Here is a 19,322-nt window from a genome sequence, read left to right as displayed (position 1 = left end):
TCCCGCCACGTCGAGGCGGCGTAGCTACCATTCTGACGGTGGGGGGGAGGGGGCTTTTGGGGGCGGGGCATTTGCTTTATGCAGATCCGCTGGGCTCTGGTTGGCTGGGGGTGGCCTTGCGGGGGCGGAGTTTAGTCGTGCCGGCAGTGCGGTGGGGAATTCTCCTTCCCAGCTGCTTTTTCCCCCTCCCCCCTCCCCCCCTTTTCTTCCCACCACCGACTCGGCAGTCGGGCGCCCCGCCCCCGCCCACCCCGCCCAGCCTCCCGGAGAGGCCCCGCCCGCTCGCCCGCCTGCCAGCGCGCCCCCCCCTCCCGCGCGCTACGCCCCCTTTACTCCTGGCTGCCGGGCGAGCCGGGCGTCTGCGGCGGCGGCGGCGGCGGCGGCAGAAGCGGCGGTGGCGGCGGCGGCGGCGGAAGAAGTCTAAGAAACAGCAGGGACGGCGGCAGCGGCTACAGAGGCAGAGGCGACGGCGGCGGCGGCAGCGGCGACGGCAGCAGCGGCAGCAGCAGCAGCAGCCCGAACAGCCGCAGGAGCAGCAGCCGCGGGAGGAGCAGCAGCAGCCGCAGGAGGAGCAGCAGCGACGGGTCGGCTTCTGCAGCGGCGAGCTCAGCACCGCAGCGCCGCGGGCTCTGCTGCGGCACACTGATCCCGCCAAGCAGCCCCGGCAGCGCCCCTACCCCAATCCCCACCTGCTCCCCTACCCTCCGCCCAGCCCCGGCAGCGTCCGCTCCTTCGTCTTGTCACCCCTGTACCCGGGGATGCTGCTGTCCAAGATTAACTCCCTGGCTCACCTGTGCTCCGGGCCCTGCGTGGAGCTGCACTCGGCCAAGCTGCCTCCCGGTGAGAACCCACCCCGGCGTGGAGGGCGGGGACCTGGACCGGACCGAACCGACGGGGAAGGGAGGACGGGGGGGAGAGGGTGCACGGCAGACCCGGCGAGGAGAAGGACACTTGGGGACAGGAGAAAAGAGGAGGTGATGCGGGGACTGACAGATGGAGGGATGGAAGGACTGACGGATGGATGATTGGATGGGTAGGGGGCCGTTTCAGACGGTCATTGATGGTGCCTTTTCCTCCGAAGGGAAAGAAAAGGAGCCCCTGGAGAAGCAGTACCAGGTGGGCCCGCTGCTCGGCAGCGGTGGCTTTGGGTCTGTCTACTCGGGCACCCGGCTAGCAGATGGCGCACCGGTAAGTGGGCTGCAGAAACGCCAGGGAGCTTTCTTCTTAACTCTTGCCCCCAAAGCCCTGTCTTGTCCCGGGTTCCCCGAAGTCCCCGGCTCAGAGTGGAGGGGGGAGGCAGAGAGATCTTTGGCGGGGGAGGGCCTGGGTGAGTGGGTTTGGCGGTAACCTACTGTCCTTCTTTTGGGGGGGTTTGCAGGTTGCTATCAAGCACGTGGACCGGGATAGGATCTCGGACTGGGGGGAGCTGGTAAGTGCCTGGGACTGGTATCTTGGCGGGGTGGGGATGAACGTGTCTCTATCCCTGTGTCTCCCGTCGTGCCCTCCCACCCCTCCTGATTCCCGTGAATCTTGCCCGCAGCCCAACGGCAACCGAGTGCCCATGGAAATCCTCCTGTTGAAGAAAGTGAGCTCGGGGTTTCCCGGGGTCATCCGACTTCTGGACTGGTTCGAGAGGCCCGACAGCTTCATCCTGGTGCTGGAGCGACCGGAGCCCGTCCAGGATCTCTTTGACTTTATTACGGAGAGGGGAGCCCTGCAGGAGGAGCTGGCCCGAAGCTTCTTTTGGCAGGTGCTGGAGGCTGTCAGGCACTGCCACAGTTGTGGGGTGCTACACCGAGACATCAAGGATGAAAACATTCTCATCGACCTGAACCGGGGGGAGCTCAAGCTGATCGACTTCGGATCCGGGGCACTGCTTAAGGACACAGTGTACACCGACTTCGATGGTGAGTGGAAACCCCCCGGGCTTCTGGAGACGGTGGGAAAAGGCAGGTGCTGGCTAGACACAGCGGCATCATTCTGACCTAGAACTGTCCCCATCCTGAGGGGCCTTCCCCGCTGCTTTTCTCCCCGACCTTTTTCCAAAGGTCATCTTGCCTTGCTGGAAGAAATCGGGCTGGCTGCAAAGGGGCTGCTCCGAGGGGGTGGGGCGGGAGAAAGATATCCAGACCTTTGAAGTCCTCCTGAGTGCTGGGGGAAGACCCACCAAAGCAGCCTTTGGGACTTTGGTAGATAAGCCTGGCTTTGCGAGCTATCGGAAAGGAGCGAGTCTCGGCTCTGTCGAACCTGTAACGTTTGTAGCAAGGATCTGACTTGTGGCAGCCCCCCCACAACCCTCCCAGTTCACCAGGTCTGACATCCCGGGTTCAACCAAACCTGACTTGTCGTAGCCCAGATTTTAAAATCCTGACCCAGTTTCCCAAGCATCGAGGGGGTGTTGAGGACAGCGCGATTGGGGGGGGGGGGGAAGGGGTTTGGAAAAGAGAGGTAGTTTCTTGTGGGTGGTCTCGGTTTATTTTCCTTTTGATCTAGCTGAGTCAGTCAGGAAAGAGAAACTGTTCCCTTGTCGTTTCACTAAATTATTCATTTTGCCGGGGAAGGTGGTGGTGGTTTGTTTTTGTTTTTCGGTCCGGGGATGAATGTTGTGAAATAAGATCTGTAGATTTTAAAATGAGTTCATTCTTCCACCCCCACCCCATCTCACTTGATCTCACAACTCTCCCCTCTCCCCGTGCCAAATAGAGGCATTAGGGTAAGGGGAGGGGTTTGGGGCTGGTCCTTTCTGCTGCGGGGAGGAATGTGGGAGCTTCCCTGCACTTGACATCAAAGAACAGGAGGGTGGGGAACGATCTGAGAGGTTAAAGAGAACAAACTGCTGACTTTCAAAACCTGTGACTCGGGCTTGCGGTTTGTGTTTATTTGCCCTTGGAAGATGCTGGGCCTGGGCTGCATTTTTTGTATTTCACAGTTAATGGCTGGCAGGACCCTCCCACCTTTCCAAGCCTCTGCTGCCCCCTGGTGAGCAAGCAGGGCTGTGCTTTTTTTTTATTACAACCCAAAGTTTGTAAACAGGAATCACGTGGCCTAGAAACCAGCCCTACTGCTCTGACCTCAGCCTACTCTTCCTGCCAGGGGTGGGGGGAGAGGAGGAGGAGGAGGAGGAGGAGGAGGTGGTGGCAGCAGCAGCAGCAGCAGCAGCAGCGGGGAGAAGAGGGCGTGGGCTTAGGTTAAGCACATGCTCTGGGCATAAAAGCATTTACTAGGGCATGGGAGCCCAATTTCTGATGTCATGGAAGTGTACCAATTTGGATGAGAGTCAAGTGTTGGCAACATTTGAATTTACTTTTAAGAATAGTTGGTTGTAAATATGTCAGATTTCCTTAAGACCTACCATGATTTTTTAATGGGTGGTCTCCTGAAAGGGAGGTGGGGTTCGACCTTAGCATTTAGATTTGAAAAGGGGGTTTAAAGAGATCTCCTCCAAATCACTTTTTACCAAAGAAGAAAATCAGGCCGAGAATAATCCCTCAATTACCAGTTCTCTGAATGTGGAAAGATTTTCGGACCCTTTCTGAGCTTCAGTTTCCCTGTCTGTAAAAAGGAGGTTTTTGTTTGTACATCTGCTTACATTTTTAAAAATTTACTGAAATCTGAAATAATGCCACATTTTAGATTACTTGAAATTTTAAATTCTTATATTTAAACTCTTCAGCACAAGGTTATTTTAAAAGTTTTTTTAAAAAATTTACTGAAATAATACCACATTCTAGATTACTTGAAAGTTTAAGTTCTTATGTTTAAACTCTTCAGCACAAGGTTATTTTAAAATAGTTTTCTTAAAATTTATTGAAATTTGAAATAATACCACATGCTAGATTACTTGAAAGTTTAAATTCTTATATTTAAACATAGGCCTAAGTTTTCAGTTCTTGATATGGTGCCAGAGAGGAAAGGCACTTAAAAGTAGTCAAGGCTTTTCTTTTTTTAATTATTTACTTTTAACATTCATTTAAAAAAAATTTTTTTTGCACTCCAAATTCTTTCCTCCTCCCCGATCCCTTGAGAAGGCAAGCAATAAAGATACCAGTTATACTTGGGAAGCCAAGTCATAGATTTTCAAAGTGGTCCAGGTTGTCTCTTGGAAGTTATTGTTTATAATATAACAATGTCTCTGTCATGATAGGTTCAGTAGCCCCAGAAGGAACATAGCTTGAATTCAAACTCTTCCCCCTTAGGTGTTCTAGCTTATAAATTTGGTGGTCTGTTTTGTCTTTGATGTCTATCACTGCCTCTCTACCAAAAAAAAAAAGAAACCCTATTTCTTGAAGCAAATTTTTAAAGAACTTCAGTTTATTGTTAGATATCCGGGAAATACCATGAGCCACCTACTCCCTTATTAATCCTTAACAAACACTTAGCACCCACAGTGTCTGGTATGAAATACTTGGGTTAGAAAACTATGTACCACTCTTATTTCTCTTTGACTAAAAAAAATAGTATGTTTTCCCTCCTAATTTCCCATGGTGTCTTTTGCAGGGACCCGTGTGTATAGCCCGCCAGAGTGGATCCGTTACCACCGATACCATGGCAGGTCTGCTGCAGTGTGGTCCCTGGGGATCTTGTTGTATGATATGGTCTGTGGTGATATCCCCTTTGAACATGATGAGGAAATTATCCGAGGCCAAGTGTTCTTCAGGCAAAGAATCTCTTCAGGTAACTTACAAATAAAGCAAAAAATCGAAACAAAACTCAACTTTGTTTAGACAATTTGTACGTGTGTGTATGTCTCATCTCTAGATAAGTGTTATATAGATAATACGTGCATAAAAGGATTTGTTGTATTTTGAAGTGGTGGAATCTTTGAGTAGAATCCAGGAAGCCAAGTGGATACATGGTCAGGCTTCTTGTATGGATGGTTCAGAACAGGCCTGGGACCTCAGGGGTGGTGTAACACTAGACTGATGATTCATACTTCATACCTGGGCCCAGGAAGAAACTAGTCTGTTCTGCTTTCTTTTGGAACTAAAAGGAATAGCCCGTGTGGTTTATTCATTAGCACCAGTGAGTCACCTTAACACCAATGAGCGTATTCAGAAAAAAAACACCACATACAACACCCTAGATTGTTCGAAAGTTTAAATTCTTCTATTTCAGCTCAAGCCTAATATTTTCAGTTCTTGATACAGTGCCAGAATAAAGGAATTTAGAGGCAGTTAGAGATTTTTAAAGTGGTCCAGGTTGTCTTTTGACGTTATTAACTGTTTATAATAAGGCAATGTTTCTGCCATGTATGACTAATTTCATCTTATTAGTGCTTCATCTAAAGGCCTTCCTGTTTCTGGTGGGGGTGGAATTGTGGGCTAGATGATATTTTGATTAGCTATATCAATAAAAATTTGAAAATGATTGACTTAAGGGAAGATGTCCACCCCCCCCACCCCCCGGCATCTGAAGGATGCAGGTGTTAATTAATACCTTTTAAGTAAAGAACAAACAGGGTTGATCATCCTGTAAGGGTGGCCTCAGCAGGGCTGAGGGGGTCACCACACCCAGATTTGGCTTTTTATACCTGTCCTCATAACAAAGTGGGCAGACTGCATTGCTAAGCCAAGTTGTCACTGCTATTAATCACCACCTGCCTCCCTTTGCCTTATGCAGAATGTCAGCATCTCATTAAGTGGTGCTTGGCTCTGAGACCATCAGATCGACCATCCTTTGAAGAGATCCAGAGCCATCCGTGGATGCAAGATGTGCTCATGCCCCAGGAGACAGCAGAGATCCACCTACACAGCCTGATGCCAGAGTCCAGCAAATAATAGCCTCTCTTCTGGCTCCCCCCACCCCTCCACCTCCTCGATGATGTTCACGGGGCAGAGAAGCAGGGGAAGCTTCCTCCCTTCTCCCACTTCCCAAGTACCAATGACTCTTGGAATCAAGCAGGGCCTTGCTTGTTACAGGAACAACAATTCATAGCTCATTCCAGACCCAAGTTCCCTGGAGGCTACCTCCTGACCAGGAGAAACTACTCCATCCCAGGTGGCCTGGGCCTCAACTTCTAAGGATTTTCCCCTTACCACTTCCCCCCAGGTTACCAGTGTTTCTCAACACTGCAGAATCCTGGAGGCTTCAGCCCTGGGCTGAGACTGATTTCCTAACCTATAGAGTTCTATTGAATGCTGGGAGGGTTGGAGGAAAAAAAAAAGGGGGTGGGGTGGGGGGGGAGGGTTGGAGAGGGGGGAAAAATAGGATAGGACTGAATTGAATAACATTGTATTTCGTCACTGTCACCCCTTCCAACCCTTCAGAGTGCCTTCTGTGGTGACTCCGGCTGTGCTGGGAGAAATACTGGAATTTGCCCTCTTACCTGCTGCTTCTCCAAAAATCTGCCTGGGTTTGGTTCCCTCTTCTCTCTCTCTCTTCTTCACCTCCTCCCAAATTCCCCCCTCTCCCTTCTCAATCCATAAGAAAGGTGCCATGGAAGAAGCTGTGGGGCCAAACACTGAGCCACCTCACCTGCCCAATTTCTGCCTCCTGTAGTCAAACTTTAGAACTGGTCTTCCTCCTTGGTTGTTAACTTAATGTTTCAAAGCCAAGACCTCAAGAGAAAAAAAAACAAAATGCACAGACAATGCAACTCAGCAGGAAAAGAAAAAACTGTAAATGTGTGTACATTTGGCACATTAGTGTAAAAAAGATTGTTAGTTGTTTGGAATTTTTTTTTGTTGAATTTTTGCCTTTTTAAGTTATTAATTTTTTTTCTTTTTTTTGGTTAAAAAAAAAAAAGAGAACCGCATCCTAACTTGGAGGTCAATGTTATGTATTTATTTATTTATTTATTTGGTTCCTGCCCTGTCACCCTCTCCTCTCTTCCCCTGTCCCCCCAGCTTTCCACGGCTGCCAGTCCTGGTTTTCTTTTCCTCCTTTTCTCTCCTCCAACTTGGGGACCTTCTGGGGGTGGGAATTGGTGTGTATATATGGGGGGCGGGAAGGGGGGGGACAGCCAATATTTGCTCTGTATGTGCCTCTGCACTGCATGGAGTAGCGGGACCTGGGCCAGACAGCTGTCTGCAGCTTCTGGACGGACTGCCTTTGTTCCCCTCACCTGCACACATGTGTCTAGTTTCCATGGGTAATGGGGGAGGGGTATTGCTTGTGTATATAACCCTTCTGGATGGTGGTGTATGTGGTGTGTGTGCGCGCGCTCGCCTTCCAGATTCTGGGGCTGTTTTCAAACAGCACGTAGCCTGCTGGTTTTATCAAGTGTAATACTGTACAGGGGGATTAAAGAAGATGTTATTTTTTTTTAATACATGCTGTTTTTAAATAAAAAAAATCTTTTTGTCTTAACATGGCTCTCAGCATTGATCCATTCTGTGCCCAAACCAACAGAGTTCATTATGATCTATCCCAAATCCACAAAGTAAGTGATGTTGGACTAGTTTCAAACACTAAAGGAAGTACATCTTATCTACACAGGGTGGAGCTGACTTAATTTAAACACAGTATGCTAGTTGTAGGAGCTTGGCATCCAGGCCAGGAGCTGGGTCAAAGGGAAGACAGTAGAACTAAGGGTGATGCAGCAACAACTGTCCCCTAGCCCAGGGATGGGGAACCTGCGGCCCCGAGGCCACGCACGAGTGGCCTTCTAGGTCCTTTGGTGTGGCCTTTTGACTGAGTCCAAGTTTTGCAGAACAAATCTTTTTATTAAAGGGATTTGTTCTGTGAAGTTTGAATTCGGTCAAAGAGCTACACTTGAGGATCTAGAGGGTCACATGTGGCCTCAAGGCCACAGGTTCTCCACCCCTGCCCTAGCCTCAAAGTTGGGTTGCTTCTGGGGGATGAAATCCATGGGGATAATCCAGAATGATTTATCACTGCTGGTAGGTTGGATTGGAGTTTGCCAAGGTGGATCTCTAGGAGCTCATTGAAACGTTCAGCACCCTAGTGCTGGTGTATTGTGAGACTGGAGATACTAAAAAGGGTTTAGGATTTTCCTAAGTCTCCCTCCTGGGGATCCAGCCCAGGATATCCTGGGATTCAATATCTTTATCTTCCCCTCCTTTTTCTATTCTAGGCTTTACTTGTAAGCTGGGGCTTATGATGTAGTGACCCGGCTCCTTAATGTGGCTTTAGGAGAGGAAGGAAGTAGAGTTAATCTGGGATTCCCTACCACTTCTCTCCTGGGTCCTTTGGTTCAGGAGTCTTGGAACTTCTCGATGGAGTCAGTTTTCAGAAGTTTATCTGCCTCCTGGGGTACATGTTCCTTGTTCTAGGAGATGCGACAGACTCATACATTCAAGTGGAGATAACTTTTGACTATCAAGGGCTTCTCAGATTTAAAAAAAATTCATTTGGCGTCATTTCTCACCTCACTTCAGCGAGTGTAATAATGTGATAGGCAGCTAGGTGGTGCCGCAGTGGGCAGAGTGCTGGGCCTGGAGTCAGGAAGACTCCTCTTCCTAAGTTCAAATCTGGCTGTGGGACCCTGGGCAAGTCACTTCACCCTGTTTGTTTGCCTCAGTTTCTTTATCTATAAAATGAGCTGGAAAAGGAAATGGCAAATGATTCTACTATCTTTGCCCAAATGGGGTCACAAAGAGTTGGACATGATTCAACAATAAAAATGTGATGTTTACATAACACTTTAAAGTTTGAAAAGTCCTTTTAATATATTACCTAGTTTGAGTCTTAACCCTATAAGGGAAGCCCTACTGCTTGGGAGTTAGGTGACCTGCCTGGAGGTCACAGGCTGAGCCAGGAAATAAACTCCAATCTTGACTCTCAAGTCCGAAGAGCTAGTGACCTATGCACTAGCCATCTCCCACTCAGCTGCAAAGTTGATATCCCCAAATCACAGGTCTGATCCTGGCATTCTCCATTACCTTTAGGAAAAAATACACACACACAAACACAAAAGAAAAAATACAATCTAGTTTACCATTTAAAGCTCTTCACAATATGGCTCCAGACTCTAGGTCCAGACTAATTAGACGCGACTCCCCCTCAGACTACTCTATACTCTGGCCAAATTGACTTAATCAGTTCCCTCATCTCCCACCTTCAAGCCTTTGCAAAGTCTGTATCTCTATATTTATATCTATACCCTTCCTGATGTCATGGGTCCTCTTCAAGAACGAAGGATGAACAACAACCCCATGTTGGAACTTCTAGCCCCCTTCTAAGCTCAGCTCTGTTGCTGCCTCCTAGAGATCTTTCCTGATTCCCCCAGTTGTTTTATTCATTACCTCCCCAATATTGTGTTTTTATTTTGTTTACATCCTGTATTCACTTCTCTCAACATGTGCGTCTCCTGCCGCCAGCAGAATGCAAGCAGGCACCACGTCATTTCTTCAATCTCCAGTGCCAAGAACAGGGCCTGACTTTTTTTTTTTTTTTTGCAGGGGGGAAGGGAGGGCAGTTGGGGTTGAGTGACTTGCCCAGACATACAACTAGTAAGTGTGTCAAATGTCTGAGGCCGAATTTGAACTCAGGTCCTCCTGACTCAAGGGCCAGTGCTCCTGACTCTTAATGAATGTTAATCTGTTGGTTTCTTGTAGGGGTAACTCCCACAGCCTGCATTTATGTCAGCAGTTCTCAGCCTTTTCAAGTATCAAGACCCCTTTTTAACATCAAAAAGTCAAACCCCCATTGTGCCAACTATTTGTGGTTCAGTTGTATCTGACTCTGTGAACCCCATGGACTGGGGTTTTCTTGGCAAAGATACTGGAGTGGGTTTCCATTTCTTTCTCCAATGTGTCGCATTTTACAGATGAGGAACTGAGGCAAATAGGGATTAAATGAATCATCCAGGACCACAGAGCTACTAAGTGTCTAAGGCTAGATTTGAACTCAGATCTTCCTGACTCCCAACTTGGTGCTCTATCCACTACACCACGTAGTGCCAGCTATACTGTACCATTAATATTTGTAGAGTGGGCGACTATGGATTCAGTAATGCTTTGAACTTAATTTGTATCTTATTAAGCATAATAGCTTTGACTTTTTTGTTATTTTTGACCAGACCTGTGATTTCATCAGTGCATGGACCTCTTAATGAAGAAATTCCACTGCCAATGTCAATTGGCATCTGCTTTTCCACTTGAAGTCTTAAAATAGACTCCTAGGGCACTGAGAGGTTAATTCAGGCAGCCAGTAAGCATTTATTAAGCACCTACTATGTGCTAAGTGATGGGGGATACAAAGAAAGGAAAAAGACAATCCATGCCTTCAAGGAGCTCCCAGTCTAATGGAGGAGACAACATACAAACAATCTATAGACAAGATGAACTGGTTAAATGACTTGACCCTGGGCACATAAGCAGAATGGCATCTATATACCTGTGTGTGTAAGACAGTCCAGGGATAGCATGTTTTCTTATCTATGGCTTGGCTTATGGTTTCTTGAGCCCTTTGCAAATATTGTCAGTACACCCCATGATTAACATCAGTGAAGGAGAGGGTCCAAGCATTCCACAAGATTGAGTACTAATTTACTGTAGGCTTTTGTTATGGTCCATGTGACAGATTGTGCTTACTTTTCAAGGACTAGCCTAGCTAAGTAGGCAGAGAGTTTCTTGCCATTGGGTTGGCCACCAGCTGATGAAGTTTTGGGCCATGACAACCCATGAAACCACGTATGAGATAGTAGACCTTGGGGCTTTAAAAGAAAAATAAATAAATCTCCAAAATCTTTTTGTAATTTAATGGTAGAAAGAAGACCATTACCCTAATGCCTAGAGTATGTGACAGTGGGTTCTGAGTAAGGCTTGGCTGATCAGCAAAGACTCCATGAAGAAGAAAATATTTATTCTTGTTTGGTTGGGTGGTTTTTGAGGCAGTTGGGATAAAGTAACTTGCCCAGGGTCATGCAGCTAGTAAGTATCTAAGGCTGGATCTGAACTCAGGCCTTCCTGACTCCAGGGCCAGTGATCTATCGACTGTGCCACCCAATTGACTCTAAGATATTCTTGATCTGGGCCTTAATTGATGGACTTCTGTTTTCTCAACCATAAAATGAGAGGTTTGGATTAGATGTTCTCTGAGGTGGCTAGTACTACGCAAAGAGCATAAGTCATAGAGTGAGAGGATCTGAGGTTAATTCCTGCCTCTCCAATGTTTATTAGCAGTGTGACTTTGGGTAGGGGCAGCTGGGTAGTACAGTGGATAGAGTGCTAGGCTCAGAGTCAGGAAGACTCATCTTCTTGAGTTAAAATTTGGTCTCAGACACTTAACTAGCTGTGTGACCCTGGGCAAGTCACTTCACCCTCTCTGCCTCAGTTTCCTCATCTGTAAACTGGGCTGGAGGAGGCAATGGCAAACTACTCCAGTATCTCTGCCAAGAAAGCCCCAAATGGTGTCACAAAGAGTCGGACGTGACCGAATAACAAAGACCTTGGGTAATTCAAATTTTCTGGTTTGTAGTTTTTCTCCTTTGTAAAATGAAAGGGTTATTCTACATAGCTTCTTGAATTTTCTTCCAGCTCTAGCCCAATATAGGAAGTCAAGGCAGGGGTAACTGTCCTAGTGAGTGGTGGGATAAATGGAGACAGGTCGTGTTTCCTTGGAGTCACTTATCTTGTTAGATTTGGGCTTAACTTGGTTCTCCAAAGGGTAGAGGAGGGACCCAGGGAGAGGAAGGCGGGGGGAGCATTTCTTGTAAATGTTGCTCATCTATTTCAACTGCTCCTCTAGTTCTTGGAAAGCCCCACCACAAAGGACCTATCGAGACCAGAGTGTTAGAGCAGATAGGGCCTCATCTCCCCAATTCATTTCCTGCTCAAACTTGTATTGCTAAAAGCAAAGGCTGCACTGGCCCCCTAGCTCCTCTGAACCCTAAAGGAAATGAATGCAAGGAACTAAGGCTGAGTCAGGGTCCCCTTGGCAGGGAGGAGGGGATAGCCACCCAGGTAGTCACCCAGGATGCCAGGTTACAGAGCAAGGCTTGGGCCAAAACCTCATTTCTAGGGGGAAGGAAGGCCCAGCAACCAAGACAGAGAAGGAGGGAGAGCTCCTGTTTCTCTAACAGTGAACACAACTGGCCAGGGCCTCCTCTGGAATGTAGGATTCTGCAAATGGCAAAACAAAGAAAAAGGCGGGAAGACTGGAGAATAGGGGTAGAGCTGAAACACCATGTGTGGGCCAGTACAGGCAACCCCTACCTGACTCTGGGTGGCTCAAGCCTCTCTGAAGCAACTCACTCTGACCCCAGCCAGCTTTCCTCCGGCACACAGTTCCATCCTTGTAATGGGCCCTTGCAATTGCGTTAGTGCTTTATAGTTCATGGAGTACTAAAGGAGAGCTTGCATTTCTGTAGTGCATTCATTTTAGTAAAATGTTTTATTTAATGTATCGCTTAATTTATTTAATTGAGCCTCATGGCAACTCTTTGAGGGAGGGGCTCGGGGAAGATTATCCTTGTTTTATACATGAAGAAACTGAGACTCATGGGATCGTGGAAGCACTGATTTAGATCTGCAAGGGAGCTTTTGTTCAGCCATTTTTCAGTTGTGTCTGACCTTTTGTGACCTCATTCGGGGTTTTCTTGGCAAAGATCCTAGATTGGTTTGCCATTTCCTTTTCCAGCTCATTTTACAGATGAGGAAACTGAGGCAAACAGGGTTAAGGGACTTGCCCAGGATCATACAGCTAGGATGTGTCAGAGGTGGGACTGGAACCTGGGTCTTCCTGGTCTACCGCCAGCCAGCTTTCCAGTCTCTATTCCATGCAAACTCTGTTATTTTTGGTGAGTCATTTTTCAATCATGTCCAGCTCTCACTGACCCCATTTGGTGTTCTCATGGCAAAGATCCTAGATTGGTTTGCCATTTCTTTCTCCAGCTCATTTTACAGATGAGGAAACGGAGGCAAACAGGGTTAAGCGACTTGCCCAGGGTCACCCAGCTAATAAGGGTCTGAGGCCAGATTTTAACTTAGGAGGATTAGTACCCTTATCTACTGCACCACCTAGCTGCCCCACGGGAGCTTAGAGGCCCTCAAGTCCAACCTCCTCTTGTTATAGATGAAGAAACAGAGGTAATTAAGTCTTATAGTTAAGTTGACCTAGTCTTCATAGCTAATAAGTGTCAGAGGGCGGCCATGAACCCCAGGCTTCCTTGACTACAACTGAGGCACATACCCAGTATGCCAGATTGTCTTTCATATACATCAGTTCACTTCGTTCTCACATGAGTCCTGTGAAATAGGTTATGTCAACAAGCATTTATTAAGCACTTACTGTGTACCTGAAAGTACTGTGGGGATACAAAGAAAAGCAAAAGACAGCCTCTGTTCTCAAGGAACTCACAGTCTAATAGGCGATATATGCAAATAACTAGGTGCATACAAGATATATACACAAGATAAAGTGGAGATAAGCAACTGAGGGAAAGCACTAGCAGCCTTAGGTTGGGTAGGTATTGCCCCTATTTTATAAGTACTGCTATAGGGCATCTAGATGGCACAGTACACAGAGCACTGGCCCTGAAGTCAGTAGGACCTGAGTTCAAATCCAGCCTCAGACACTGACTAGCTGTATGACCCTGGGCAAATCACTTAACCCTGATAATAATTCACATTTACCCTGCTATCCAGTGACACTGGCCTCTCTGCTGTTCCCTGAACAAGAAACTCCACTTCCAACTCCAGGCATTTTCATTGGTTGTCCCCCATTCAAGGAATGCTCCCTCTCCCACCTTCTATAAGAAGCTGTAATTGATCCTCTTAATTTTAGTGCCTTATCTCTATTGGTTTTCTCTAATTTATCCTGTGAATGGCTTGTTTGTACATAATTTTTTGCATCTGATCTCCCCCATTAGACTGTAAGCTACTTGAGAGCAGGGACTGTCTTTTGTCTTTTTTTTTTTTGTATGCATCAATGGCTGGCACACAGTAGGCACTTGATAAATGTTTGTTGACTGGCTGACTGCTTTGCATTTATAAAGTACAACACTCCCTCACCTCATCCTTACAACAACTCTGGATTTTTTTTTTTAACCATTAGTTTACGTCCCCTGTCCAGTTGGTGGCAAAGCCAACTCTAAAATTCAGATCTTCTTCTGGTCTTTGTGCTCTTTCTCTAGTCTCTCCTAGCCCTTTGCTTGCCTAGTCTCTCTCATAGTGCCAAAGAGAAGTGAGAACAACAAACATTCATAGATGTAGAGAAAGGAAAGGTTGCTGTGGGCTGCTGTAGCCAGAGAAGGCTTTGTGGAAAAGGCAGGACCAGAGCAGAGAGGTTGTCAGAAGAGGGAACCAAAGCAAAGAAGGGGAGAAATCATAAGGCATTGTCAGACAACAGCAAGGAAACTATATTGTAAAGCCAACCAATCCTCAAATGGCGTGGTCTGGGACACCCTTACCACCCTGATCGGTCTCCTCTGGATGTAATCCAACTTGTCAACATCCTTTTTCAAATGAGACATACAGAAGGGAAAACAATACTCCATCTGTGGATTAATAAATGGTTAATTAAATACTGTGACAGCTAGCTGGTGCAATGGATAAATTACTAGGCCTAGAGTTGGAAAGACTCATCTTTTTGAGTTCAAATCTAGCCTCAGACACTTAGTAGCTCTGTGTGACCCTGGGCAAGTCACTTAACCCTGTTTGGCTCAGTTTGCTCATCTGTAAAATGTCCCTATCCTATTCTTTAAAGTGGAAGTTTAGAAGGAGGAAGTGGAGAAGGAAATGGCAAACCACTCTAGTACCAGTATCTTTGCCAAGAAAACCCCAAATGGGGTCACAAAAAGTCAGACACGACTGAAGACAACTGAACAGCAGCAAATTAAATAATTAATTCTGGCAGGAATGGAAGGCTCAGACAGAAGATTAATGGGAGCTAAGTCTGGAAGCTTAGGGATCTCCTACCTAGTGGGTCTCCAAGAAATATCAGTTGAAAGAAAGAATTTGACTCCAGAAAAGAACAAGGCATGTTAACTAGTCAAAGAGAATATCAAAAGCCTGGTTTGAATCCATTATCACAGTTATTCATGACTGGAAGCTTAGAAAATTCCTTCCTGCCCCTCTGAGGAAGTTACCTGGGCACCACTGGCTCCTAGTGAATCGGTCACAACTAAGGAAAAGATTTGGGCATTGGGGGTGGGGTGGGGGGGTGAGGTGCAGTGGAAGGTGGTGCATGTGTGTGCTCATGCATTGAGGAGGGAGAGTAGAGAATGAGGCCTCGGGAAGTCTCCTTAGTTTCTTCAGCACAAAAGGATCTTGGTCTAGCGGCCATGTCCCCCTCTTATTACTTATCGCCGTCCCTGTGATGTCTATATTAGTATTTTGATTTCCATTTGGTTCTCCTGGTTTAGGCCTGGATACCTTGAGAGTTTGGGAGACTGAACTTTGAAGGTATAGTTTCTCTCACCCAATCACAACTTATTCGCACATGCACACGTGCACACACACACACACACACACACACACGAGTTTTTTTTAAACATTCATTTTTTAAAATTTCAAGTTCTAAATTCTCTCCCTTCCTCCAGCCCTTACCCCACCCACTGAGAAGGCAAGCAACACAATACTCATTATACATACACATAAGATTTTTGATCCGCTGTTAATAAGCAGCAGTAGGACCTTGTGAATTGTGACTTTGTATACCTTGGACATCAATTCTTTGGTTAAGGGCAGAAGGACAGTAAGACCTTGTGAATTGTGAGGACAGAAGGACAGTAGGACCTTATGAATTGTGACTTTGTATACCTTGGACATCAATTCTCGGGTTGAGGGCAGAAGGCTAAGTTTTGGGGGAGAAAGAGAAAACAGTTTCATTTGATCTCCCCAAGGGGAAACATACTATTGACCTCCGTATTTACATGGGATCCTTATTAACTTCCACCTTAAAGAATAGGATAGGGACTAGATCTGTGATTTCATTGACATGGGGAACTACCAGGGAAGGAAACTCCTCCAACCACCTGCAGGCTGGCACCTTCTCTGCAGCATCTAGTTTTAGAGTTGTCTAGAGCAAGGAGAGATTTAGTAACTGGTCAGCCAGTCAATCTGTGTTAGAAGAGGAGCCCAAATCCAGGTCACCTTGGCTCTCTATTCACTATAGCATGCCACCCCCTCCCCCTCCCTTTCCACTTTCCAAAAACTCTGAACTTCATTTTCATCAAGTACTCTGTTCTCTCCTCCAGGACCATCAATTGCTTTCACCTTGAGTTACAGAATCTCAGGTCCTTTAATGCAATTGATAACCAAGAAGGAATGCCCTTTATAACATCCCCGGCTGGCCCTCAGTCATCCTTCCCTGAAGACCTCCAGTGATAAACAAGTCATCCCCTTCAGGGGGAGGCCATTGTTCTTTTGGCCTGCCCTAATTACCAAGTTTTTCCTCCTCCTATGGATTCCAGTGCTGTCTCAACAGCTTTCACCTGTCCGTTCTAGTTCTGTTCCTCTGAGGCCAAGCAGAGCCAGCCTTTTTCTGCACGACAGCCCTTTAAAAACTTTAAGACAGTGGCAGCTAGGTGGCGCTGTGGATAGAGCAAGTGTCCTGGAATCAGGAGGTTCAAATCCAACCTCAGATAGTTATTAGCTATGTGACCCTGGGCAAGTCACTTAACCCCAGTTGCCTCCAAAAGACAATACCAACAACAAAACTTTAGGATAGCTATCATGAGCCCCACACGTCCAGGTTTAATATCATCCATTTCTTGTGACATCCTCCAGTGGTGTGGTCTTGCCATCCTGGTCCTCCCCCCAGGTTGCAGCTGGCTTGTCAATATCTTTTACAAAATTAGGCATCTTTTTTTTAAATAAGGCATCTTAAAGGGAATATGATACTACACCTGTGGGCTAACTAGAGGAGAGTGCAAAAAACCCCGGCAAAATTTCTGTTTTGTGATGTGCACTAATATTACATTAATTTTGGGGGATGTCACATCACACAGTTGATTCCTATTATCGTTTATTCCTATTATCTTTTCTCTCCTTCACTCTCTATACCATCAGTGTCTCCCCCCTGCCCTCATCTGCAGTGTCTGCTACCCTCTTACTTTGGGTGCTCATCACCTCAGACCTAGACCTCTGGAGGGGCAGTTAGGTGGTGAAGTGGCTAGAGTGCCAGGCCCGGAGTCAGGAAGACCTGAGTTCAAATCTGGCCTCAGACACTTACTATTTGTGTGACCTTGGGCAAATCACTTCACCCTGTTTGCCTCAAGTTTCCTCAGCTGGAAAAGAAAAAGGCAAATTACTCCAGTACCTTTGCCAAGAAAACTCCAAATGGGGTCACAAAAAGTCGAATACAACTGGAAAACTGAACAGTCTCTACAACAATCTCCTAAATGATTTCTTAACTCCTGTCTCTCTCCAACTTTAATCCATTTTATACAATGTCTTTGAAATCTTTCTCAAACATCATTTTCAATTTTTATATAAATTCTCCTTTTTTAAATTCTGAATTTCACAAACATGACCCTCCCAAATTAACATTTCAATACACAAAGTAAAACAGAAAACAAGGATTATATGTGAAACTCAAATCTCTATTAAGTACAACTTGCTTTTTTTAAAAGTATATAATAAGTTCAACATGCTACTTTCAAAATTGTTCTACTCCTCTCTGTTTTCTAACAAACTTACTTCTATCTTCTGTATCTTTTAAAAATGCTTAAGTGCCCCTCTTTTCTCTCTCTCTCTCTCTCTCTCTTTTTTTGGAGAGGGGGCAACACTATCACTAGTTCCCCTTTCCCCTCTAAAAAAAAGAAAAAAGAAAAGTAATAAACATAATCAAGCAAAACCAGTCAACACATTTATCCAAAAATATAGGTCTCATTCTGCACCTTAAGCCCAACCCCATTCCGTCCAGAGGTACGTTTAAGCATTGTTTTCATCATCATGCCTCTACTCAAAAGCACACATGACTTCCTATCATCTGATATACCTTTAATTCTAACTTCCTTAAACTAACTTTGGAGGCCCTCCATGGATCGGCCCCACCTTACTTGTCCAGTTGCAGTTTGTGGTCACAGGTGTGTCCACGGTGTGGTCAGGGACACCTGGGCTTCTGGTACCCTTCATCACTTCTCCAGGCAGAGTGGTCCCTTTACTGTACCTCAAATATTTCACCTTGCCTACCACTATTTTCTCCTAATCCACCCGAAGTAACTTTCTGCCTGCTTTAGCACACAATGTAAGATTCACCATGTCCAAGGAAAGAAAAGAAAAAAGGCTTTCATGATCAGTGCTTTCTTTGTCATTCTTGAGTACTTGTGGACCACTGGATGGAATATCACCCTAGCACATCGTTCTGTACCACACTACATAGCATAGAATAACATTACGAGATAGAATTTCTATAGCATTTTAATGTTAGTGAAACACTACAGGTGTTATTGTATTTGATTCTCATAACTACACTATGAGGCTTTACTATCTTTATTTTATAGATGAGGAAACTAAGGCTGAAGAAAGTTAGGTGACTTGTTTAGGGTCACATAGCTAGTAAGGATTTTGTAGAGGGAAGTACCTTGGAGAGATAGTGCATAGGCATTCCATAACTGGTTATGGTTGGCTAGCCACGTTTTGAATAAAGGCTTTTTGACTGACTTCAGAAGCATTCAAAAGGGCCTCTCACCTTCAGCTACTGACTCTTTGCCTCATTTGCTTTTGGGGGATCTTGGGTGACTCTGCTTATCATAATCAATAAATAAAGTGGGATGCTAATCTTGAGAGAATAAACCATAAGAATTTGGGAGTCAGGATCTAGGGCCGGTTTTATGGCCAGTATAGATAGTGCCAATGCACTGAAGAGCAAGGAGTGATCTTTTGAAGTGACCTTCCTGACCCCAGCCCATTGATAGGCCCCATCCCTTTGATTGTGAATTTGGTGGGACCAATACTTCAGAGGAACTGAGCTAAATTTCAAGCATATTCCCTTCAGAGAATAAGCGAGAGTATGTTCCCAAGGAATTGGGAGAGGGGGAAATATTTATATGTTTGTTCTTGCTACATCTTTGAAGTAAATATCCCTTTGTAAAACCTAATGCAAAGTTAAATGGAACTAGGTTGCTAATCACTAGCCTCCCCCATAGGGGAACACCACCGATAGGGGCTTGAGCTGATGCCATTAAAGAAGAGAGATGCTCTAATTCCCTCTAAGGTCCTAGAGGGGATGATATACTGGTCTGGCTCTAAGAGAGTGGGCCAGAACAAAACATATAGTTTTCACTAGTCCTGTGATTTAATTAGTATAGAGAGTTTTCAGACTTCTACCAATGAGGTTTAACTCCTTCTCTGAAACTTATAGTTGTAGAGAGTTGCCTCTAGTTAAGTGATCTTGCCCAGCAACAGCTAGTATGTGTCAGAGGTAGAACCTAAACCCTTATCTTCCTAACTCTAGCCACTACACTATATTAC

At 45.9% G+C, this 19,322-nt stretch overlaps 1 protein-coding gene across 1 annotated transcript; it reads left to right on the top strand.

Moving 5' to 3' along the window:
* Positions 1-343: 343 nt before the first annotated feature.
* PIM1 (Pim-1 proto-oncogene, serine/threonine kinase) lies at positions 344-7,308 on the top strand. Its single transcript, XM_036766009.1, has 6 exons — positions 344-840; positions 1,082-1,188; positions 1,379-1,429; positions 1,541-1,907; positions 4,498-4,674; positions 5,620-7,308. Exons 1-6 carry the CDS (start codon positions 759-761, stop codon positions 5,775-5,777), a joined length of 942 nt encoding a protein of 313 aa, XP_036621904.1. The 5' UTR covers positions 344-758; the 3' UTR covers positions 5,778-7,308.
* Positions 7,309-19,322: the final 12,014 nt, after the last annotated feature.

The sequence above is a fragment of the Trichosurus vulpecula genome, chromosome 7 (assembly GCF_011100635.1).
Source record: "Trichosurus vulpecula isolate mTriVul1 chromosome 7, mTriVul1.pri, whole genome shotgun sequence".
Lineage (NCBI taxonomy): Eukaryota > Metazoa > Chordata > Mammalia > Diprotodontia > Phalangeridae > Trichosurus > Trichosurus vulpecula.
The sequence above is the reverse complement of the archived record's forward strand: the minus strand, read 5'-3'. Positions and strand labels throughout refer to the sequence as shown.

Bases quoted from the DNA above. Each gene is read 5' to 3' on its own strand.
- PIM1 (XM_036766009.1), top strand. From the start codon at position 759: ATGCTGCTGTCCAAGATTAACTCCCTGGCTCACCTGTGCTCCGGGCCC. The intron at 841-1,081 runs GTGAGAACCCAC...TTTCCTCCGAAG, and splicing joins CTCGGCCAAGCTGCCTCCCG to GGAAAGAAAAGGAGCCCCTG. The intron at 1,908-4,497 runs GTGAGTGGAAAC...TGTCTTTTGCAG, and splicing joins AGTGTACACCGACTTCGATG to GGACCCGTGTGTATAGCCCG.